This window comes from Cyrtonyx montezumae, unplaced genomic scaffold (assembly GCF_038088225.1).
Source record: "Cyrtonyx montezumae isolate F1298 unplaced genomic scaffold, pur_monq_1.0 scaffold_8, whole genome shotgun sequence".
Taxonomy (NCBI): Eukaryota; Metazoa; Chordata; class Aves; order Galliformes; family Odontophoridae; genus Cyrtonyx; species Cyrtonyx montezumae.
The window spans coordinates 65,279,355-65,305,366 of NW_027072089.1; the positions used below are offsets into that span (position 1 = coordinate 65,279,355).

The window sequence follows — 26,012 nt, forward strand, 5'->3', positions numbered from 1 at the left end:
TGAGAATGAGATGTCACCCCACATGAAAAGCATACGGAGATGAATCAAGGTAGTCTGAGTCCACATTTCAGGAATAACATATCCTCTCCACTACAGTCTAGCTTGACTTGTGACCACTGATATCAACAGGAATTTTATCCTTGATATTGCAGAAGTAAGAAATCAATTGTTGAACATTTCTCTTTTAAGGGCACCACTAACTAATGTTGGGAGTGGGGGAGGGAGAGAGATAATTCTAGCACCTGAAACATAGAAGTATCAAAGAGGGCTAAAATCCTCCCTCTTAAGCCAGTGAACGCTATTTTAACATGTAAACCAGAGAGAAAGTAAAAAAAAACGTCTCTTACAATGTTGCAGCCAGAGGTTCTAGTCTCATGGGGAGATACCACTCAGCTCCGAAAAAGAATAGAAAAACTTTGCAGTTTCTGAGTATGATCATGCTTGCTGTCTGTTTACTATATATCCATCTTCAAAAGACCAGAGGATTCTGTCCTGATTCTAAAGACTCCACTAGCACAGAAAAGAAACTCTACTCTTCCTCTCTACTAGAAACTAACAAAATTCATCCTCTATGAAATATGCTCACAATAACACCTGTAGAAAGTAAAATGAAGTAACAGATGTGTTTTCCTTTTTTAGATCACACTGGCATCTGTTTTTTTTTGCTCTTGAAATGTGGTAACTGTCTGAAGCCTGAAAATGCTCTTTGCTAAGATAGCTTTGCCTTCTTATTTGTCTGACATTTAAAAGCAAGTTAGTCTTGCATCAAGATGAGTTCAGTTTTGTTTAGTTATACAGCCTTGAAACTGTTGGATGTTTTCATTCCCTGTCAACAGCAAACTGACTACAGGTGACTGCCTATTTTCTAGGGCTAACCACAGGAGAAAAAGGGCAGAAGTGAATAGATGGTAGATAGCAGAAATGGAAGTCAGCGCATTTTGTACAACGATGAAACTGTTGACAAGTTGATTTCCTCAAAAGTCAGGCAGCTCCCTAAAGCTTCTCACGATTTTCTGGACACTTATCACACTGGTAGTAATGAATCATAGAATCAAAGAATTGGGGTTGGAAGCGACCTTAAGAGATCATTGAGTCCAACCCCCCTGCCAAAGCAGCTCCCTACACCAGGTCACACAGGTAGGCGTCCAAGTGGGTCTTGAATATCTCCAGAGAAGGAGACCCCACAACCCCCCTGTGCAGCTGTGCCAGTGCTCCGTCACCCTCACTGTAAAGAAGTTCTTGTGCACATTCATGCGGAACCTCCTGTGCTGCAGTTTCTGTCCGTTCCCCCTTGACCTGTCTCCACACACTGCTGAAAAGTGTCTGGCCTCGCCACTTTGTCCCCCACACCTCAGATATTTATAAACCTGGATCAGGTCCCCTCTCAGTCTTCTTTTCTCAAGGCTGAACAGACCCAGTTCACTTAGCTTTTCTTCATAGGGGAGATCCTCCAGGCCCTTCACCATCTTTGTGGCCCTGCGCTGGACTCTTTCCAAGAGATCCCTGTCTTTTTTATACTGGGGAGCCCAGAACTGGACACAGTACTCCAGATGAGGCCTCACCAGGGCAGAGTAGAGGGGGAGGATCACCTCCCTTGACCTGCTGGCCACACTCTTCTTAATGCATCCCAGAATGCCATTGGCCCTCCTGGCCACGAGGGCACACTGCTGGCTCATGGTCAACCTGTCGTCCACCAGGACACACAGGTCCCTCTCTACAGAGCTCCTCTCCAGCAGGTCATCCCCCAGCCTGTACTGGTGCATGCAATTATTTTTCCCTAGGTGCAAGACTCTACACTTGCTTTTGTTAAATTTCATCTGGTTTCTGACTGTCCAGCTCTCCGGCCTGTCCAGGTCTTGCTGAGAAATGTGTTCTTGACAGAATCCCAAGGGTCTATTAAAGTTTAATTAAAGATAAATTTATAAGGAATATGTGGAAACTTGGATATTGTCACCATGTCCTAGATAATCCTAGAAAATAAGAGATCAGAAAGAGAATATACAAAATCATAAAGAAGGAATGGGAAACAAGTATTTACTGATAGTTCTGATGCTGGGAGAAAGGGTAGATTGGATCTTTGCTTATGTCAGATTCTGTATGAAGGAATAGAGTTTTTCAGGTTTTCTGAAGAGTCCACTTCTGTGTAAACCAACAGGAATTAGACACATGCATACTTCAGAAATGTGACCCACAGTTTTAACAAACAAGAAAGAATAAAGATTATTAATTCTGTTTCATACTTAGAGCATCATGAGCTGCATAAATGTCGGGGTGTGCAATGCTGCCTTCTGAGTAAATCCACTCTTTTTTAACAACCATTTCTGTACAGCACGTGCCCATTTCATGAGAATCTGACAGCACCATATTGAAAGTGCAATACCACAATTTTCCTTGTGGAATTTTTAACTTTGCCCTTTTAATTTTGGTCTCCTTTCAATCAAAAAATAAAGTTTACTGAAGCCATGACTTAGTTACCTAAGATAGAGAAACTATACATCAGTGTAGAACCATTTAGAAATCGTTATTTACCTCCGTGTTAAGGTACCTTCCCAATATGTACCTGGTTACATTCTAACAAATTAAAAAAAATCTCAAGATGATTTCAGATTACCGACACAATAATGCTGTGAAATGCAACACAAACTGTTCCTTTTTTTTTTTTTTTTAAGTCAAGGGAAAATAACATTAACATTTGATTGTTCTTTAATTAAATAAATGCAATTAGGATTTTCCCTGTAATCTTTCTGAACATGCTGAGAAATATAGCTCATACCTACCCATGCATTTGTGCAATTATTGATGGTGATGTTGATGGGAGATTAGAATTTGCCAGATGGGTTACTGACCAATGAACCTTGCCAGTATATCCAGGAATATTTGGAGAGATAAATAAATAAGTAAAAAGGGTGAGGGGCAAGAAGGAGTAAATTAAATGATGTCAGACTTGAAATATGATTTACAAATCAGCCTTAAAATAGCTAGTGTTTCTCTATCAAAGATAAGTGGGGTTAAAAATCATCATACAGTAAGTAGTCCTTAAAATATATAAACTGGCCTTGCTTCTTTAAGATCAATGAAACAATCTCATGTTAATCGCACTGATGATCTGATCCAAAATCTTTCTTAGATATGACAATATCTTTTTTTCCCCAATTGTTTAAGTTCATGTAATATCTATATGATATTAATGATTACAAGCAATATTTTATTATTTCATCTCAATGAAAATATGGAGTCACATAGTTCATAAAAAAACAAGAAAATATTTTTCTAAATGTGATAAAGATTTAGCTGACAAGTACGTTCCAGATCTAAACATGGGATTGAGGTAGTAGGCTTTCAGCCAACCGATGTGACTTCCGGTGAAATGACTTCCCAGACATTTTTAAAGTTCTCTAAATTCTCATGTATGTACATTGTCATTAACACTGCTCAGATACATGCACTTAAAAAAATCTAGCATGAGTGCACTAGAAGATTGAGAGTGTATATCATATGTTAGAATATCAAACACTTTTGTTAATTCTGAAGAAAAGTTTTTAATGTGAAATTCAAAACTAAAGCTTCTCAAAGAAGCTATAGGAGGAATCTACTTATTTGAAGCAGCACACAGAAAATTTTACTAGCATTTGATTGGAGACAAAACAAAGATGGACCAAATTTAAAAGAAAAAAAGAAAAAAGGCACTAATATGAATTCAGAATGATAATCTATGAAGTTTAATAATGAAAAAAATCTAATAACCTAATTTAATAGCTTTTTCTTTATTTTTCCACACAAAATTATTCGGAGTACCAACAGTCCTATCCTATACTGTCAGTTCGAAAGAGGATACCACTAAATAATAAACATATTCAGAATCCCCATACATACAAGCATAAGTGGTCATGGCAAGCTGTTTCACCCACTGAATCAACATAGTGAGGACTGTTAACCTTGCCTGTATTACTCTTTTGTGAGCCATCTGATTGCAAGAACAGCAAGAGTGCCCTCTTTAAAATAATCTCTGAGATATTTCTTTGTTTCCTTGTACTCTGGGTAAAATTAAACAGTTCATTTAGTAGACAAGCTGTTAATTTTGGTATCATCAGTTAGCTACTTCTCTGCAACTAAATGCAGAGCAGGATGCAAAACTGGACATACACTGTTTTATCAGCTACCTTTTTGACTGGCGTGCTAGGAAACTCAGCTTTGAAATTCCTCACCAGAACAGCTGAGGTAATGACAAAATGTTGTATTGACCTACCTTAGTTACAGTAAGGAAATATGGGTGAACTATCCATATTTGGCAGAAACATCAATTAGTTCTTTGTCTGATTTTAAAATAACCTTGCACTAACCCAAATATTCATAAACTGCTTCATTCCCTGGGCCACACTACACTGCGTGACCCTCCAGATGTTTTTGTAGAATCAGTACAGCAGTTTTGCAGCACTTAAAAAGCTGTTCTTTATAGGGAATCCCCAAGTTGTTGGCTGAGCAAGTAACTGACTTACTCTCTGTCTTCACAGCAGCCACACAGTGTTAACAAGCAGGACCGAAAATATAGTATCACAGTGAGACACATTTTCAGAACTGGCCAAAATGGCTGTCCAACAAAGTTGTCTATTCATATCAAAGCAAATAATTTTCAGATTATACACAACTGAAGTAACTTTGTGTAGAAAAGTTCATTTTCATACACAGGGATCCCACTGAGGTACACAATGGACATTAAGTATGTGTGAGTATAAGACCATGCATTTACCCAAAGCAAACCTGACATTCAGTATGTTAGACTACAAACAGATATATAGTAACTTGGCAGCACCCTATAATCAAGATACAGCTCTCGTGTGTAATAAATTCTGTTCAACTCCCTGAAATTTTATGAGCGACACTGAGGAGAAGACCTCAAGAAGCTCCACACTAACTTGAATTAACTCCTAATGTTTTATAAGCTCATTAGGAGTTAATTCACAGAAAAACTACACAAGTGAGATATTAAAATACATTATGCACTGTGAAGTATCTGATTGATAAAATATTGTGACTCTAGTGCTTGCAAAACTAAAAGAGAGAAAACCATCATAAGTGACCAAGTGTGACCCAAAAATCAAGCCTGAGAGATGACCTAAGTTGAAGATTTGATTTAGACTGTCTGTCAGAAAGGTTTCACAGAAGTCAGCAGCTTCATAACATGGAAATGATCTCACTCTGAAAGAGAAATGTGCAGAGAAAAGCTAAAAGTACCAGGATCATAAGGAAGCACATACTACAGTAAAGCAGCTGCTCGCTTGGGAACTTGCAAAGAAGATGGAAAAAAAGTGCTGCAGTTATGTATGTTATAAAGCAGAAGAAAATTAGGTTAAAACAGTACCCCTTTCGATTGCTGTATGGATCATGCAGTTTGGCTCTCATGTATTTTCTCTGATGAGCTGCTAAAGCAGACTATTGCTGCTAAAGAAAACAACTAAGTGTCAAACTACCACTGGGCAACATATAAAACCCTGTTGCGTGCTGTTGTAATCAGGCTTCCTTTCTGTAACCATGACATCTCTCCTGTTCATATATTTCCTTATTATCATACTAGAAGCATTCAGTCCAGTAATAAATATACCATGTTAACATATGCAAAAACTGCAAGATTTTGAGTGCCACTGGAGATGCCTTGCAGTATTTAAGTCATCCTTGTACAGCATGGGACCCATATAACACCTCATACTGTTCTGAAGCAGCAGTTGCAAGTGATACTGTAGGATCTGCAGGGGTTTGTATGCTCAGCTTTGTCACATAAATTCAATCCCAGGTGTCTTTAGAGGAGCAAAATCAAGATTGCCTCAAATCACTTGGAATTATTGAAAACCTTGTACCTAGCACCTCAATCTGAGTGAATCCATAACCTGAGCAAACCGTATCCTATCAAGAGCAGCAGGTGATAGGAGGTGATTCTGCCTCTCTAATCTGCTCTCATGAAACCTCATCTGGAGTATTCTGTACAGTTCTGGGAACCCCAATTCAAAAAGGATATGGAGCTGTTGGAATGGGTCCACAGGAGGGCTGCAAAGATGATCAGATGGCTGGAACACTTCCCCTACAAGGAGAGGCTGAGAGAGCTGGAGCTTTTCAGCCTGGAGAAGAGAATGCTCCAAAGGGACCTTATAGTGGCCTTCCAGTACATGATGGAGACCTACAGGAAAGCTGGAGTGGGACTTTTTATAAGGGCAGGTAGCAACAGGATGAGAGAAAATGGCTTTAAACTGGAAGAGTGTAGAGTTAGCCTAGATATTAGGAAGAAATTCTTTACTGCGAGGGTGGTAAGACCCTGGAACAGGGTTGCCCAGAGAGGTTGTGAATGCCCCCTCTCTGGAGCCATTCAAGACCAGGATGGAAGGGGCTTTGAGCAACCTGGTCTAGGGGGAGGTGTCCCTGCCTATAGCAGGGGGGTTGGAACAGGATGATCTTAAAGGTCCCTTCCAGCCCGAACCATTCTGTGATTCTATGAATGAGATTTGCAAATCCTCTGTGCAAAAGTTCTGTCTCATGAAAACAGTCCTGAAGATTCATATCTTGCACTTGAGAAGGGTTCCTAACATCTTACTCATTCTTAGAAATACTTGCACAAATCCCAAATAACTAAGTCATCAGATAAAGTCATAAATTAGTTTTTTTGGTTAGTGCAATTACAAAACAGGTCTCTCAGATCTCACTCACAATACGTAAGTCTTGCACATGATTTGCACCTAAAATTCTCTGCCAGGAAGACCTACATGTCTTGCACTTGTGGCCCTTCTTTTACTCCATGACCCATTTTGCGTAGCAGAATAACCTGTGGTAAAAACGTCTGACTTTATTTTCTGTCAAGAAACTCAGTGCAGATAGTCCCCAGTGTTGGGTAAGAATGTACTCAAGAGAGCCTATGAAGTCAGAACAAGGTGCTCCACACAGAGTGAGGAATGGGACCAACAGCATTTTTGAACAAAGCATTCTGGGCTTCATTTATACTCTTGTCCCTTAATCAGCAAAGCAGTATAAGGAATGGATTTGGGATTTCTAATGATAAAAACACAAAAATGGCATTTTCCTAGAAATATTTTGGACGAGGTATAGCTAGAATATTTTGTTCCTAAAATTTCAAATAATTTCAATTCTGCTTTCAACTTTTTCAAGTCCTTTTTTTAGTATGAGTTTTATTTTATTTTATTTTATTTTATTTTATTTTATTTTATTTTATTTTATTTTATTTTATTTTATTTTATTTTATTTTATTTTATTATTTTATTTTATTTTATTTTATTTTTTCTTGAAAAAAACAATAATTTCAAGCCAACTATAAAATTTCATTTGGAAAATGTCAAATGAGGATATTTGCTCTGTCCACTCCCTGCCACCCCCAGCATGACTCAAATTAGAAAACTGGTGAAAATGCATACATAGTGGATAAGCTGTCAGTTTCTGAAGTAAAGACACAGTGTGAAGGATCTCATAGGCAGCCCATGTAAATGACTATGCAAGGTGGAAGGCTGCGGAGGGTCCTGTCCTCAGTTAATTGTGGCCTGTGAGGTTTCTGTGGTAACTTGAAATGATAAGGGAGGCATGCACACAGACGGTTGGAAGCTGACTGTACACTGAAGAAATATGACTGAAGTCAATACAGATATACTGGTATGATAGTAGCATTTTGTGCAATGTGCTTGGAGAACTGAGAACAAAGGTTATGTTTCAGAGAACAGTTTTGTGCAAGAACGGTAGGACTCAAAACACTTAGGTCTCGATCTTCCGGGAAACTGCGTATTACACAGAGTAATTCACATTTCAAAGTTCACCTTCCAAACAACTGCTCCCAGAAATGGATTTGGGTGAGATCCTAGTCTCTCTCCAATAAAGAAAAACTCCAAGGCCTTGAACAAGTCAATTCATATTCCTCAGTCCCCATCTTTCCAAAATTAATGTCATAATCTACCTTATCTGTGTTAGGAGCATGAACTAGCTGACACTTCCAAAGTGTTACTGAGACAACAGTGTTCTGATTATGTAAGCACTGCCCTCTGCTGAGTATCAAGTCTTAAAATGTGAACAAATGCCAGATTTTTGTTTAATTCTGGAGTTGGAGGCTTTTAATGTGGAAAAACAAAATGTAATCTCCATTCTAGCTGCTTTTGTCAGATTTTAAGAGGTTGCATTAAGTACCACAACCAGGGAGCTACTGTGATACAATAAGCAGATATGACATTTGATTGATAGCAGTAGTTGCTGTGTACACTGGAATGCACTAAGTATGCTGCACTACCACTATAATAAGCAATGGTAACTTGCAGAGTGTGTAAGGAAGCTCTAACAAGGCCAAGAAGGAGAGTTATTTGAGTCTGTCAGACTGTGTTTAGCAGAGCCCTGCCCACGAACGTCACAGAGGAAAACCCCATCACCAGTGTGGGAGGCTTTTTTCCATTGACCCTTAAAACACCTGCAGAACTAAAATACCACATGAAGCATAACCTTGTTTCGGTAGTTATCGGGGAAGAGGTCAACTGAAGGAAAAGCTGTTGACTAGGGGTTGAATGAGGATTATACAAAACTGCACACTGATACAGGTGTATAAGAAAATGAGAACAGCAGATGATTATGTTGGGAATTCATATGAAGCAGCAAACTCATGTCGTGCATAGTTTTCAAAATTACTGAGCTCAGAGTACACTTCTAAATAAGAAAATGTTTTTTAAAAGCGATCATTAATAACACAAAACAATCATTTAAATAACTGTGTATCTGCAATAAGATGGAGCCTCTTGAAGTGCTCAGGGGATTTAGGAGTCTGAACCTTCCTGAAAGTCATGGTAGCTGCATAACTGTCCAAATGGTCTGAAAATACCGTGTATCCTCTGAATTCTGACCATCCTCCTCTTCTTTGATACTTACTTGGGTTGAAGCAGCAGTTACATATGGGGCCAGATTTTTAAAAGTGCTCTATATCTAAAAGTTTCATTGTGGTGTTTGCGGCCAGATTTTTGCAGGAGCTTACCAATCAACATACAGGCAGAATGTGTGCTCTTTCTGAACTCTGGTTTTAAGTGTGGTTGCTGAGCTATTTTTGAAAGCCTGTCTGGCTGCAGAAAACACTGTTTAGCTCTCAGCTGCTTCCCTGCCTGGTAGATGGTTAGCCATGTGACATATAAAATCAAGCGCAGTATTCATCTCCCACAAATAAATAAATAGTATGAGCAAATAATTAATAATCAGATCTGTAAGAAACAATGCTACCAAAAACAAACAAACAAACAAACAAGAACAAACTAAAGAAAACAGGCATGGTCATTGTAAACTCTGGAGTCTTCTAAAACAAATAGCAGAAGTCTCAGTTCTGCAAAGTCTAAGACTACATAATCAATTCTGTCCCTGTTCAGGAAATCTTGTTAAGCTAATATCTTCAACTAATTAATTCCATTGAAATTTATGTTTCAGTAATTTGAAGGAAAAGAAATCAAATACAAGAACTTAAAGTAGGTAGACAAGAAGATAAAGTAGGAAAAAAATAAAACAAGGAAGAAAGATGAAACTATGCAAACAACATTAATAAATTTAAAAATACAACAGCAAGAAAAAAACACTTGAGCCACCAGATCTACACTGACCAATGCACCTAACAAAATTGCACAAGCAGCATTTAATGAAAATACATAAAATTATTCCATTTGAAAGCTTGCTTGTTAATGGCATGTGAAGACTTCAAACCTATGTACTTTGGCAGTGTAGTTCAGTCAGTGCAGCCTTGAGAAGTAAAATGAGATCATGTTACATTTTATAGGAGATTTTTTGAAATTTCTTATTGGAAAGGACTACATCAGGGAGGGATTATAAGAGATATTTTCATAGTATTCCTTCATAACAGTTTCCTACTTATTTCTATCAGTTATTTTTTAATATTTTTTGTCATCCTTAGCAAATAAATGATAGAAGATTTCAGTTTTCAGTTATACGTTGCAACATTATGAAGGATGGAAAAAAGGAACAAGTTCATTCTAAAGCAAACTGAGGAGTGAATACACAAATCAAAGATGTTAAGAATGATGCTGTTTCAGAGCTAGAACAGATGATACGATACATTCCATCCCTTCCCCTTCAGGACAGACTTTAATGAAAGCATGGAAGAGAATGAGAAGAATTAAACTACCTTGCAGGATCTTTGATTAGGTATGAAGATGATGAGTGCGACATAAGAAAAGTATTTTCACAGCTCCCTCATGAAAATGCCCACTGATATCTCAGACCACCACCAGAACACAAAGATGGTTTTGATCAATAAATCCAGATTTATCAATTTAAAACTCCTAGCTGAGTCACAACACTTATTATATAGATTTTTACATATGATGAATGCACAGTCATTCTGTTTCTGAATCACAGAGATGAAAGACTGGATAAAAGATGACTTAAATTTGTGTCTGCAATTGTGTTTCAATATCAATTGTGTCTCAATATAACTTTTAAGAACTGTGACCAACTTTTACTGCTAGTTATTACTATTTATCTAATCAAGTTTAAGCTAAGCACTGTTTCAATAGTTTAAAGTTCAAAATTTGGTAAAAAAATGATAAAAAAAAGGGCAAGGTTTCAGGGAACATTAAGTTTCATTCCTAACTGTGCTATAGATTCCAAATGGGATTTGGCAAGCCACTTAATTCCACCTGAATTCCCATCTGTAAAGCTTCCAAAATGCATGGTAAGGGCTTCACTGTATTATCTGGAGTTGTGTGTATATTCACAGTGCCTTTCCACGAGGCTGATTTTACACTAGGGGATTCTGGGCTCAACTTAACCATAACTTATGACTTTTTATCTTTTTTCTAATTCCTTAAAAAAAAAAAAAAAAAAAAAAGAAGAAGAAGAAGAAAAGAAAAACAGAAGATGGTTTCCTGCTCTGCCTAAAGGAAGAGAGGGCGGGCACAAGGGTAACATACAAAACATGCCCAAGTTCACCACTCTTCCTGTTTGTCTGTGTGAAATAACATGACAGATGACTCTTAGCTAGTTTCAGCTTTGTTAATCATTTGATTGGCAACTTTCTTGCATGGTCTGGGGATGAAGAGTATCTCCCTCCAGGTATTGAAAAATACATGTATGCCTTCATTCCAACTTTTCCTTCAGCTTAAAATCATACAGATCTTAATATCTGGCAGTCATATATATAGTAAACAAATATACCTTATGCAGAGGTATACTTCAAGAATAGTTTTTGCAGGAGGAACTGAGTTTTTCCCAGCCTTGAGGTATCAGAATCTTCAAGGTGTCAGAGCTCTTGGTCTCCTGCTTGCCAGAAATCAATGAAAATCATGGTCTCACTAACACACAAGAAAATGGAGAATAATGGAGAAGGTAATATGGAATTTGTTGCTCAAACATATAAATTCACTATGGTATCCTTCACTATGGCAAATAGCTTCAGTCAAGATGTCTGTCTGTTTGCAACATAGTGTACACATGAACTTCTGTTTTCTGAAACTCAACAGCAACAGCTGTATAATACAACAGAACTAAAAGTGAATGGATCTACTAACTTCAGAAATCTCTGTTCAGCACTATATTGTATTTCACGTATGCTGTATTTTAAAGCACATTTCTTGTTAATCATTTTCTAATCATTTTAAGTTCTAATTCAAACAGAAGTAGTGGCTTTGAGAAGACAGATGACCAGATTAAGAGGTGAGATTAGACAATCAGAGGGTTGCATTAGGTACATTAACAGCTTGGTATTAATAGGTTTGCTTGCAGTAATATGGGTCAAATTTGACCTTGTTACAATGCTTAGCACCGTATGTTGTCTGTGGATCTACTGCTATAATGGGTAGGGATGTGTGGAGGATGGAATTTTTTTCCTCCTAACTGTGGTAGCATATAATGCATTACATTATATAATGTATTCTGCCAAAAACTTATATAAGAAACAGAATGGAAGAGATCTAAAGTGAAGCTCAGAAATTCTAGCCATTTCTAAGCCAGTAATACCCTTTATGACTAAGGCCAAGCATACCAGACAGAGAAGTGTCTTTACAGATTTTCTCCCTCTACTTTCTCCAGTGCTGTAACTCTTCTGCAGTTTTCCCACAAAACTATGCAAGATTGTGGAAAGGAAAGAAAGAAAAGGCTCTTGCAAAAAGAAAAGTCTGACCAGGTAAACAGAGCTGTCTTTCCTCTTTTGTTTTACAATTCTCAGCTCTTGTCATTATATTGTTACTCTCACCATTTTGCTGTGTGAAAAGCTTGCAAATAAGGGCTTCATACCATCTCAAACTACTAAAGACAACATTAGGAAGGACTTAAAGTGAAAACTTTTAAACGTCAAAGTCAATGATCTACGACAAACAAGAATGCATTCCTAATAGCATTCGGAGGACTTTCGCAAACTAGAAGGCCATCTAGTGGCTACAGTTAAAAATCACATTTTCATCATTACAGCATTCAAGTACTTCCGCGCATCGGAGCATGCTATAGTCCCTTTTAAACCAGAAGTCATGTTCACGAATACTGGAACAGAACTGTTTGAAATATGAAAATAATAATATTTTCAAAATTAACGTAACATTTTGGGAGAAAGGAATTTATTCAGAATGGCATTAATGGAAAGCTCCTGGGGTGCACTGAGCTCAGAAGTTTCTCTTGTCCTCTCTACTTGAGCCTTGAATGTAACACAAATCTGTTTCCTGCTGCTGGACATTTAGAGAAATGCCTGTTTTGGGTGGTCTGAGCATTAGTAGGAGCTACAGGTTGGGTGTTTGTAGGCGTGATCTAGCAAATACGCTCAGAGTAGCTTCACATTCAACTTTTCTCATATGAGAAAAAGGGAAAGGTGCCTGCCCAGTTCTTAAATCTTGAATGTACATTTCATCTAGAAAGGTTAAAAGCAGAAAGAAGAATATACTCTGACTTCCATCCCAGCATAGGTCACAGCCTGCTGATCATGAAGGGTTCATTTGACCATGAAAGCATATTGTTACCACATATAGCCTATATTTCCCAGGATAAAGAACACTGAGGATAGATTTTGATCTGACAGTCAATTACTGTCAGTCCATTATTCCCATTTTGTACTAAATGAATGTAAGGATCACTTGGGTCACAGGACAACTCCTAGATTTTGAAACTCTGTCTTCAACACCAGAAGATTGGTACAGTCACGTGAACATACAGTTGAATTAACTTTACTGTCATGATGTTCCTGTGATAATTTTTTTTCATTTAAAGCCATAAAAGAAATAGATATATACAATCTTTAATATCATGATTTCAGTAGACATCTCTCTGCTCATTTTGTTTAAGGCTCCTTGACAGATTTTGAGTATCTAGGCTGAATGGTCCCTGATATTTACACAGATCTACACTAATCGCAGTAGGCATTTACTACCGTAGGTCATTTACTACTGACATAGTTATCATGAAGGTCTTTTTCAAGTTCAGCCTTGTACCTGAAAAACCCACCTTGCTTTCTGTGTGAATTGTACCCCATTCAAAAAAAAAAAAAAAAAAAAAAAAAAAGGAATGCTTCTACTATCTTTTTAAATTCTTCTGGACCCAGCCTGGATCTTAAGTATTTTTTCCTTTCCCAAGTATCTAGAACTCAAGATGAAGCATCATAATCTTGCTAATAAGAGAACATACTGTGCAGTCGTTGTGTAGCAAGGCTTTGAAGTTTGCACATGGTTAAACACGATAAAGTCCACACTGGGATTGTCAATGTCTTCAAAATTTACTGCACGAACACAGCCATTGTTAGGATAGAAAGGAAATCAAATACATGTACATTATTTATAAGACAGATGGTGGAGGCAGCTGAACCATACACTGCATACTCCAAAATTCTAGTTATTTATTAAAATGTTCCACAAGAAAAAAATGTGGAGATGAACCCCTCTGCGTGCTAGGCATATCCCAAGATAAAAACAATCATTTGCTAAACTTGCAGCATATAATAAATGACAGCACATAGTACATATGTGCATAAAGAAGGTTTGTGAAGAGTGGCAGTTACACAGAAATGTGTAATCCCTTGTCCTTCTGGTTATGCCATATGCCAGTGATCAGACTGGGATATTCTTCCAAAGAGGACATAATGAGTCCTGCTTTCTACTTCACAGGTAGAAGGCTTCCTCCACAAGCAGAGGGAACTTAGCACACCCTCCTCCCTGGCAACAGAAAACACCATAAGGATAGATCCAGTATTCTACATCTTGCTTCTTGCTTCATCTAAAATTCTTCCTTTAGAAAATGAAAGAGATGTGTTGCTTGGGATAAAAAAAAAAGAAGTAGGAAGGACTCAAGGACATTGTACATACATATACAAAGGGATTTGACAGATTCGAGAGCTTTGGCTTACACCATTAAAGACAAAATATCTCAATCGTTTTTTTTTCACCAAGCAGAATATTCTGATAGAATATTTATGAGGTCCCAAAAGAGAGGTGATGACAAGTCAACAGTTTGCTCTTGGAATGATGCAGTGCTCATTTGAGTTGTGGTAAAAGGCTGTGGTAAATGATTAGGTTGACATATATGCTAAATGACCCAGTTCGGCATGCAGAATCTTTCATTTTAACCCTCATCCTCAGATGTTGGAGCTTCAGGCGTTTTCCTACAATAGTATATGCAAGTTTTCTTTAAACTGTAACTCTTTAGGCAGTTCTTGAAAACATGGGAAAATTTAACATCAGGTCCGAATTGCTCTATTGCTCTGTCCTTGCAACCTGCTCTCACATTTATATTCCTTGGAAAGAGAAACATCCAGGAAGCCAGTGATAAGCTCTTATCTCCCTTTCACTCTGCAGAGGTGCGTGTCTCTCCCATTTTATAGCTTACTGTCCACCAGTACCCCTTTCTATTGAGTTTGAACAAACAAATCTCCACTCTGAAGCTGTTCAAGATTTTATGGAAAGCAGGCAAAATTTTGAGTTTGTAAATGTCCCTTACCACTGTGGTATTTTCATAGATTTCATGTCTCAACAAAAACATCAGATGCATGCAATCGTGACAGTCATTCACTTATTCTTCTGATCTGCTTTTTACATTTAAGTATCACAGGAAAAGCATGTTGGAGTGTACATTTCATACAGGCATTGACTGAATACCTTAACTTCTCTAGTTATAGAATAACTTCATAAGGAATTGTTCAGAGGACCTCAATATTAAACAAACAAACAAACAAAAAAGTACAAACCAACAGGTCTGTGTGAAGAGATAAAATATCTTCTTTGACATCTGTCCCAAAGGTTTCCAATAACCTAAAATCATAATTAGATGCTTCTTGTAAGACATCATCACTTAAGTAATTTGACTTAATACATTTTTATGCTGCAATTCATCACTGAAATAAACTGTTAAGGAAATGATGACCTGTGCAGAACCAATTTCAAGAGTGAGTTTTAATTTAGTAAAAATAGTCATTATTGCAGATAGTAATGACATAAAGAAACCTAACATATAGTTTCCTGTGCTATAATATTTTATCAGTATCTTTGTCCTCTCTTTTGGTAATGTGCATGTATATCTTTTGTACCAATTTACAGGGAGAACAAGAGAAGACATATGAAACGTGAGGTAATTTCTCAAGTGTGACGATGACTTTAAATAGTCACTTGGGAATGTTTTTATTTGAAATCATTACTGTGTGTTTATCTGTATGATCTATGAAAAATTTAGGTTACATTCCATTAGCAAAATCTAAAAAGAGTTGGAAAGTTGTCCACCGACTTGGCAAATTTCAGATTCAAGATTGTATCTCCATTTTGTGAAACACTGGGAAACAGGGTCAGTCATCACTTCCACTGCTGATTCAGGTGGCTGGATTTTGATGACATTATATTATCCCATGGAACTTATTCGATAACCAAAAACAAACAAACAAACAAAAAAAACCACAAAAAAAAGGAGATTAAAGAAACTGCAATATAATCTGTACTGAATGACATCTGTAGCTCGCTAGATACAAATTTTGTGACAAGGATGTGGAAAAAACAAGTGTATTTCTCTTCAAAGGGCAATGAGAAGATGGGAAATATATGTTTCCTCTGTGTGAGAAAATAGTTATGGCTGAGTTTAACAGGCTTCTCTTATTTAAGCTTTCTCACTTACTAATTGAAAGTAATAATTTATCTTCCAAAAGTAGTTTGTCTTCTAATTAACTTATGGTGATGATGGGATTTATTTTATCTATGTTTGAAAAATCAGTTAAGTGATATAAATAGAGATTAGACGTCCCACATATCATGCCTATGGCAGTTGTTAAGAACAGATGTACAGAATGTCCTTTAGGAAATTCCAGATTCTCTTCACTGCCTATAGAGAAAATAGAGATGAATGGCACAGATTGGATACAAACTTTTAGATAACTGCAGGTAATGAGATGAATCCTATACTAAACAATTGCTGCTGCAATACCAGAAGTTCTGAAGAGACAGAAAAACTGATTGTGGTCTTACATGTTCTGCTACATAGAGGTTCATCAAGGCAAAATACGATAAAAAGAAAATAATGAAGCAAAGCACAAACAATTCCTATGCTTAAAAGAAATGATGTCTCACTTTTGAGGACTTGACTTGTAGAAATAGCCCCACTCTTGTTTTTCTGTCCAACTTGCAGAAGGATCATTTGATTCCTAAGAGAAATCAAAGAGACAGCAAAAAGCAATGTTATCAACATATATGATACTATGGCTGCTGAAGAGTGAACGGAAAGCATCTACATTTTTCTAGTTTAATATATTCTTTTGCATCAGAAAGTGAAATATGCAATTTCATGTTCCTCACCAGACAGCACTGCAGATTTATTTGGAGTGTGGATCTACTTCTGATGAATTTTACTGGTAAAGGAAAATGTAATAAGTGAATACAAGTTTATAAACTGGTAGAATGTCCTTGTCTCTTCACTCCTCAGGAATGTAGCTTTCCATTTGTTATGCTATTTATAAAATGACATAATAAAGTCACTATGCAGTCTCTCATACGTGCCTGATATATTTGTATAATGTTTATAGGTATTATAGGAGTCCAGCTTAAAGATCTATTCAAGCATGTACAACACATTAAGGACTGGGAATTACAACATCAGTGTAGGAGGATGAAGGATACCATTTCATTTTCAGAACAGGAAAGACTTAATTAGGGTTGTGCTATGGACTCACCGATGTCTTCTTATTTACTTATTTCTTTAAGACTTTCACCTTATATGATAAAATCATAGGATCATATAATAGTTTGGGTTGGAAGTCTTTAAAGACCATGTATTTCCAACCCTCATAGTATGGACAGGGACACCTCCCACTAAAAAGCTTGACAGAATTTATGGATATTTGTACTGTGAAAAGAGCTTTCAAACTGAATCCCTCTCTGATTAAAACGAGTCAATTGGAAAATGTCTCTTAAATAGTCAATGCACGCGTAGTAGTAAAGATGTTGTCTGCATCCTCACTGCCTCAGCCTGGTGGAGATTTTAAATTTTATCTGCAGATGTATGGTTGTACTCAGGTGGGAATGTTTCCATTAAGTTTTATATTTTGTAATTACTTCATACTCACATAGCAATACTCTCTGCAGTAATGGCAGATTGCTCATCATGTGTATGTATTAGTTGTTCCATAAAAATAGTTTTTTTCTTGTTCATTGATTAAAGAACTAAAGTTTGCAAATATTTTTCCTTGTTCTGTATGTGTAAAACTCATTTCAGCTACAGTGATATATATACAGATCCTTCTGTATATAACTTTAAATTTGCTTTGGTAACTGTACATATCATTTTCTGTAGAGCTTTTACTAGAGTATTTTACTACCTTGATACTACTGCCCTGCTGCTGGAATGATTTATTTTCTTGCTGACATTTGCTTCTCTTTTTGCTTCTAGTGGAAAGATCTAGCATAAAAACTGCAACAATGTTTTTTTCTTTAAGTCAACTATCTGGAGATTTCAACACACATAGTGACTTGCTTAGTCCTCAGCACTAAAAATGGCATGACCTGTTCTTGTTTAAGTTGGGTGCTCAATGTCTTGACTTTGTCACTCTTATAAGTTCATAAGTTCATAAGGTTGGAAAGGACCTATAAGATCATCTAGTCCAACCATCCTCCTATCACTATCTCTACCCAACTACTAAATTAAGTCCTTAAGCACCTCATCTAAACGCTTCTTGAACAGCGCTAGGGATGGTGCCTCAACCACCTCCCTAGGCAGGCCATTCCAGTGCCTGACCACTCTTTCAGAAAAGAAATGCTTCCTGAGGTCTAATCTAAATCTTCCCTGGCGCAACTTGTGGCCATTCCCTCTCGTCCTGTCATTACTTATCAGGGAGAAGAGGCCTACCCCCTCCTCACCACAACCCCCCTTCAGGAAGTGGTAGAGTGCTATAAGGTCTCCTCTGAGCCTCCTCTTCTCCAGACTAAACAATCCCAGCTCCCTCAGCCGCTCCTCATAAGACTTGTGCTCCAGGCCCCTCACCAGTTTTGTTGCCCTTCTCTGAACACGCTCCAGGGCCTCAATGTCCTTCTTGTAGTGAGGGGCCCAAAACTGAACACAGTACTCGAGGTGCGGCCGCACCAGAGCTGAGTACAGGGGGATGATCACCTCCCTGCTCCTGCTGGCTACACTATTTCTAATACAGGCCAGGATGCTGTTGGCCTTCTTAGCCACCTGTGCACACTGCCGGCTCATGTTGAGCCGAGCATCAACCAACACCCCCAGGTCCTTTTCCTCTCTACATTCTTCAAGCCATTCTGCCCCAAGCCTATAGCATTGCATGGGGTTATTGTGGCCAAAGTGCAGGACCCGGCACTTGGTCTTATTGAACCTCATCCCATTTTGCTCAGCCCAGCTGTTCAGCCTATCCAAATCCCTCTGAAGGGCCTCCCTACCCTCAGGCAGTTTGACACATCCTCCCAGCTTTGTGTCATCTGCAAACTTACTGAGGGTACACTCAATTCCCTCGTCTAGGTCATCAATAAAGATATTAAACAAGATGGGCCCCAAAACTGACCCTTGGGGGACACCACTCGTTACAGGACGCCAGCTGGACTTAACTCCATTAACCACTACCCTCTGGGCACGGCCCTCCAGCCAGTTCTCCACCCAGAGAAGAGTGAACCTGTCCACACCACGGGCTGCCAGTTTCCTTAGGAGAATACTGTGGGAGACCGTGTCAAAGGCCTTGCTGAAGTCCAGGTAGACTACATCAACAGCCTTTCCCTCATCTACCTGTCTGGTCACCCAGTCATAGAAGGAGATGAGGTTGGACAAGCACGACCTGCCCCTGGTGAACCCGTGCTGGCTGGGTCTGATCCCTTTATTGCCATGCACGTGTCGTGTGATCTCCCTCAATATCATCTGTTCCATAACTTTCCCTGATACCGAGGTCAGGCTGACAGGCCTGTAGTTCCCCGGGTCTTCCTTACGGCCTTTCTTGAAGATGGGAGTCACATCGGCAAGCCTCCAATCTTGTGGGACCTCTCCAGATAACCAGGAATGCTGATAGATGGCAGAAAGTGGCTCGGCAATCACCTCTGCTAGCTCCCTCAGCACCCTTGGGTGGATCCCATCTGGCCCCATGGACTTGTGGCAGTTCAGATGGAGGAGAAGATCTCTGACCGTCTCTGCTTGAATCACAGGGGGTGCATTATGCACCCCGTCCCGGACTTCCAGGTCAGGGCAAGTACCATTTGGATAACTGTCCTGTCTATTAAAGACAGATGTGAAGAAGGCATTGAGAACCTCAGCCTTTTCCTTATCATCAACTATCAATATCTTGATGATTATGTCAGTTTCAGTTTATTACTTAAACAATTTTGTAATCTGAGAAAGAAGGATTCAATGATGGATAATGAATTCTGAGGTTTTTCTGCTTTGCATTCTGAGTCAGAAACTGAAGACGTACTCACTCACTTTTTAAATTCATTTCCCAGAAATCACAAAATCTAGAATATCTTTTTGTTTTGTTTATAAAGGAAAAAGTGACACTCTTATGTCATCACGTAAGGTCATATGCAAAGAGGTTTACAAAACCAGCGGTCTTACAAGATTCACTTCACTTCACTGTTGGTTGAAAACTGTGTGCAGTTTTTGACTTTTTACATTTTAAAATTAGTAGGAATGTTGACTTCAATGGGTCTAACAAGACTAATGCCACCTGAAGAGTATACAGATAACTCTTCCAAATTCTTCACGTAGTTCTTTGATGAATTATTCTCCTTCTCTTTATATATGAAAAATAAATATAACCAATTATGATTATTTCTATTTGGTTTTACATCCATAAAAAAAGACCTAACTCACCCACAGGAAACGAATGTTATGTAAGCATAAAACCGACAGTTTAGATTGGAAATGTATGACAAAAGAAGCAACAAGCAAGGAACAAAGTTGTTAAATAAAGAAATATCTCTCTGCTATTGGGTATGTGAAAAACAAGTACACAGTGAAATACATGATCGCAGAGATGATAAGTAAGCAAATCCTTAGCAAAACCACAGTATTTGTTCATGCAATGGTACTCACTTCTCAAGAGGTTGTTAGGGGTTTTTATGTATTATTTTCTGGATGACCTATTAGCATCTTAGACAGTATGCTATTATTCTTTTCATTGTGCTATGGATAACTACATAATAGTACTTCTGACCATAGGGAGATATTCTTGAACCTACTGTAGGCCAATTTGCATTCTTAATTGACTTTGTCTTTATATTGAAAAAATTACAAGCTATTCATGAGTACTCTTGACTTTTTATTTTTATGGGTTAGATTTTTTTTGCTCTTCACTGCTCATGTTGCTGCCTGATTAGCTTTTCCTCTTTCTGTCGGCAGGCAACAGGTTCTGTCTCACTAAGTATTGATATTACAAAATGAGGTAGCACAAGTACTGGCTAGAGCCATTTTCTAATTTCATCCTTTGAAAAGTAGGGGAGGCTGACACATCTCATACTCAGGGTGCAGCTTAATCCTGGATGACAATTCCTCTGGAGAAAATGCTTCTTGTTTTACGGGTGAAAGCACTGTGAAAAGAAAACTTCCCTGTAAAAGGGAAGAAGAGTAATGTGACAATAATTATTTCAACAAGTTCCACATAAAATTTTTCAACAGAACCTCTTAAAGTAACAGTGAAATAAAGAGAATTCATTTGATTAGAGAAAGAAGGAAAGGGTGAATGATCAATGCTTAAGATGTATACAGATGCCTGGTAAAGAGACCTGGAGATCTGGAGTTAGGACTTCATTGCTTAACATAATCATATATCATCTTGAAATAGAGAGTTGGGAGTTAATTATGTGCTCAAAAAGCAACTAGATGTATTTATGAAGACAAATTATGAATTAATGGTTGCTAACTACTAGCACACCGCCTTCTACAAGTACAGTGGCATGCTTTCTTGGTTCTGATGTCTGTTAATTATCCACTCTCTGGAATACTGGAGTAGTTTGGCTTCTGGGCAGATCCAGATATAGCCACTCTAGTAGCAGCAGGAATGAATTACTTATTTTTTATAAATAATAGTTTCAAAGTTAGAGATAAACACTACAGTGTTTCTCATTTCCATGTTTCTGAAGAAAACTTCATCTACATGAATCATGCATCAGTGTTCAGCAGGGACAAAAAGGAAAGTAATCTCTGCTTCTTATTAGTCTTATTAAGTGTCAAAGGCTGCTTCTTTGTTTTTTTTCCACTTATCATCAACACAGTGGAGAAACTTAGTGCAGAATTTGCTTGCAGAATGCCTGACTATCTCTCTTATAGCACAACTTCCCCAAACAACTAGGCTGGGGAATGATGTCTCAGGACCGATGTCTAGAAAGATTAGCACTTTCAAAGTATCATGTGCCTGTGGGTTGCTAGTTGGGCTCTGACTTGAATAGCTGAAATCTGGAATTTGTTTTCGCAGCCTCGATGAAAATAGCATCTTAAAACTCAACTATTTTTTATCACTTTATATTTACACATTTGTAGTCAACACAGTCACAGGAAAACCGGTAAATGAATACTAGATTTGGAAGAACATTTGCAGAGCTATCCCTAATAAATGTATGTTGGACTCTCTGTGTTTCAAGGTTTGGTGCACAAGTTAAGTTTAACTTTTGCAGACAGCTTCATTGAAGTTGCTATTTCACATTAATAGTGAACTTCACCCAACAGTAAATCAACATAAAGTCATCAGGCAATTTCTATCTGACTTCTGGAACTACTCTCCATTTTCTTAACTGTAGAACAGTTAACTGATTTGATGACATGTGGTTTCAGTTTTTGCCTGAGTTCATTTCAGGACTGTCTCTAATTTGTCATAGTATTTCTATCTCTGTCTCTGTTCTTCTTTGTGTTGGAAAAACTAATGATTAGATAGAATATCATACTTCCTCCTTCCTCTTTGTTTCTTCATAGGCTTGTAGCTAGTCACTTCTGATTGACTTCTTAGATCTAATTTCAGAAGATCTCTGAGAGAAAAAAGCAAAACTAATTTGGAATAAGCAAGAAAAAATATTATGAGGTCTTATTATTTTATTCTCTATGGTTTTGTGGGTTCTTTTGGCTTCTATTACATGACTTCAATAGGCTTCAAGTAATTTTAAGTGAAAATTTCTAAGACGGAAACAAGGTGCCAAAAATAGTGTTGGAATATATTGTATATAGAGACTTCATGAGGAGAATAATATGGATAAAGTCAACTGTAAAGATGGTGTGCTATCTCTGTATGATAAAATGGAGAAAAGAGCTTATTTACATTTCTTTATCTTGTTCTGAGTAGTGCCCTTCCTAACTAAGAGATTTCAGTGTGTTGTCTGAGTTCTCATAAAATTGTGTTGTGGTTGTAATGAGCATTTCTCTATAAAAATTGTGGGAATTGGCTTATTCAAGCATATTGCTTACCACTAATAATGCCTGACCCTAGAAGCTCTGGATAGATATTCATGCTCTCCATAATTTTCAGCAGACTATGGTTTTGAAACTTTGCCATTAGAAAATTTCAGTTTTCATGCTGCAGTTAATATGAAACAATCAGACCTAACTTCAGGTGTAACACACTGAAATAAATTAGAAAGGTAATATGTACTTGAAACAAGATGTGATGGCAGTCAAGGATTTCTGTTTTCCCATCAACTAAATTTTGGCCAAAAGTTTTAAATGCTCTGCACTGCTATTTTTCAGGAAATGCTAAATGACAGAGAAATATTCAGGGGATTTCCTGACACTTTGCATTTATTTGTTATTTCAGGTTACATTAAAACTGTTGCTCACTTCAACTATCATAAATCTCTTCACAATTTAAGTACATTGTTTAAAATATTATTTATTTTCAAAGATATATATATTTAATGCTTATTAGAATTTTCTGACTTGCACCTCTTTGCTACGGCAAGAACTGTGTATCACACGTTCTACAGCACTGCATACATTCAATTCAAATATCCAGCACAAATATATTTTATATGGTTGTTCTTTTAAAACCTTGGGGGACAGTGTTCAGAAAAAAAAATAAAACAAAAAAACTTTGTTTATTAAACATCAATGATTTTTCCTTAGTGATTAAGAAATAAGAAAGTTTGCATTACCTCTGAGTGGTGCCCTGATCAAAGCACCTGGCACAGCTCTGGAATTCTATCATCTGTCCTGGCTGGTTTCCTCCAGGAGGATCACATGCCTCCTGTGGGCAGTCTGGACTCCCTTTCCTGCTGTGGGGACCCTCTGGTGAGGTTTCACATCACTGGAGTCCATCACAGATTAATTAGCTTTTCCAATGCCAGGCTACAGCTCAGCATCCCTTCCTGCACTCACAAAACCTGAGCAGAGATCTACTAAAGGCACATCATCTTGGTGTGGGAATAAGGGGTAATTTGGCTCAAATAGAGGGATGTCTGGGTGGAATTTAAGGAAGGAATTGCTGTCTTTTTCTTCAAAGCTGGAAAAGTCATGTCTGTTCTCAGGACGAAGGGCAAGCATGTCTTCTTTAACAGACTTTGATACTGTTGGTGATGCAACCTATGAGTTGGTTCACCTGACATGGCAGCATGCCTTTCAGCTCCATGAGAAACCATAGTCATTCTCTTTTATTTCTCTTAGTAAATTCAAAAGACTCTGTTTACTCCTGTTTCTTCAAATTCCTGAAGTTTCAGCCAGCAAACCACGGTAAAACTATAGGTCATTTTCCAGAACATCAGTGCAAAGCATCTGTAAAGATCAAAGCATCTGTAAAGAGCAAAGCAGTGGCTTAAGTGGTGAATTCTTTCCTGAAAAAGGGATTTATCAAAAAGGTGTAAAAAAGAATGGAGCTGCTGAATGAACAGTGGGTCTTTTTGTTGCTTGGTGATGATGGAAGCTACTTCACAATGAAACATCTCCTGGTGTGAAATATGGTTCACACGTACTGCAGTAACCTCTTTCTTCACAAGGACATAGATATGAAATGACACTGCCAGTTATTTATTCACCTAGAAGAGGCAAAATTAAGACCCTTTCAATTTTACTAAGGGTTATCTGGTATTTTCACTGACTCATTTTAAAATAAACTACTCTTCTGATATCTAGAGAACAAATCTGAATTAAACTGAAACACTGACATAAAACAAAATTTATCAAACAGAATCATAGAAAAAATAAAAATTCAGAAAACTGATAAATTATTACTCGGACTAAGTAAATGCCATAGACATTATGGCATCCCGTGCAGCTTAATCCTGCATATTTGCCATTTGCTTTATTTCCTAATCCCAAATCCGGTAGTCTTCATTAACAACCTAGGAAAAAACAGTCTGATTTATACTGGTTCTTTGCATGAATTCAGTGCCATCTGCAAAGATGAAAAAAAAAAAACAACCAAAAACTAACCACATTTATTTGGACAGATTGACACGCATTGATTACTTTATGCCACTGTCACAAAGGTGTAACTTCCTTGAATTCCTAAGTTGCTCTTGATTAACTTGAAATCAGAAATGGATCTAACGTATATCGCAGGACAGGTTTGGAGTATTAAAGAAGTTATATTTCATAATGCAGAATTATAGTGGTTCTCCTTTGGAGATGTTCTCTGATGAAAAAAAATAATTAAAAGCAAGCTGCTTTCTATCCTATTTTGTACCACTTTCCTGGAAAGTTTTACAAAGAGATGTCAGGAGATGTGGGACTGGAATAAGGCACAAGATGGATGCCTTTCCAAGGATGACTCCTGCATCACTGCGTTCATTTCACAGTCTGAAATGCAAGTAATGCCTTATCCTGGATTTTGTTGGCAGAATATCTGCCAACAGAAGAGATGTCCCCTGGAAAGCAAGTTTGTCAACTAAGGCCAAATGGTTTCTGCTGTCAGTTTTCAGAAGTGATCTGTGATAGAGGGAAGCGCGTGGAGGAGCTGGTCACCTGCCTGTGGTGGTACTCTCAAGGTTTTAAGATCCATAGAATCACAGAGTCATTAAGTTTGGAAAAGATCTCTGATGACAGGTCAAGGGGACATGGCCACAAACTGAAGCATAGGAAGTTCTGCACAAATGTGTGTAAGAACTTCTTCACAGTGAGGGTGACAGAGCACTGGATCAGAGAGTTGGAAGAGTCTCTTTCTCTAGAGATGTTCAAGACCCGCCTGGACGCCTACCTGTGCAACCTGCGCTAGGAAACTGCTTTGGCAGGGAGTTGGACTCAGTGATCTCTAGAGGGTCCTTCTAACCCCTACAGTTCTGTGACTGTGACTGTGACCATCCAGTTCAGCCACTGACCAACCACTACCATGTCCACTAACCATGTCTCAGTGCCCCTGTTCCTGTGGAACTGTCTGTCTTTGGAGTAAGCAGAAATGTTTTCATCTCTGGCACAGTAATCACATTTTTCCAGGAGTGAAATTTTCCTGTCAGGCATTGTCTAACCTTGTACAAGTTAAAAACACTCTTACAGCACAGGGGCATGCAAGCATCCTGGGATTACAAACGCTTTACGCGAACTGGGCGGTGAACCTCGTGATGCTGACGAGCTCAGTTCACTTTTGCAACGGAAACTTCCTCGCTTTTATTTGTTTGCTTGCTTATTTATGTGTT

At 37.9% G+C, this 26,012-nt stretch overlaps 2 protein-coding genes and 1 pseudogene across 2 annotated transcripts in view; 1 reads left to right on the top strand and 2 right to left on the bottom strand.

The window, feature by feature from the left end:
- Window positions 1–26,012, top strand: part of DDC (dopa decarboxylase) — a 512,652-nt gene that overhangs the window by 190,534 nt on the left and 296,106 nt on the right. The window lies entirely within an intron of this gene.
- Window positions 1,961–17,622, bottom strand: LOC136058877 (protein SPMIP7-like). Its single transcript, XM_065752662.1, is given in 9 exon segments — window positions 1,961–1,970; window positions 2,778–2,885; window positions 13,630–13,739; window positions 14,306–14,363; window positions 15,178–15,245; window positions 15,715–15,815; window positions 15,818–15,838; window positions 16,545–16,618; window positions 17,537–17,622. Coding segments are annotated over 9 exon segments (636 nt in total).
- Window positions 23,515–24,029, bottom strand: LOC136058878 (protein SPMIP7-like; annotated as a pseudogene).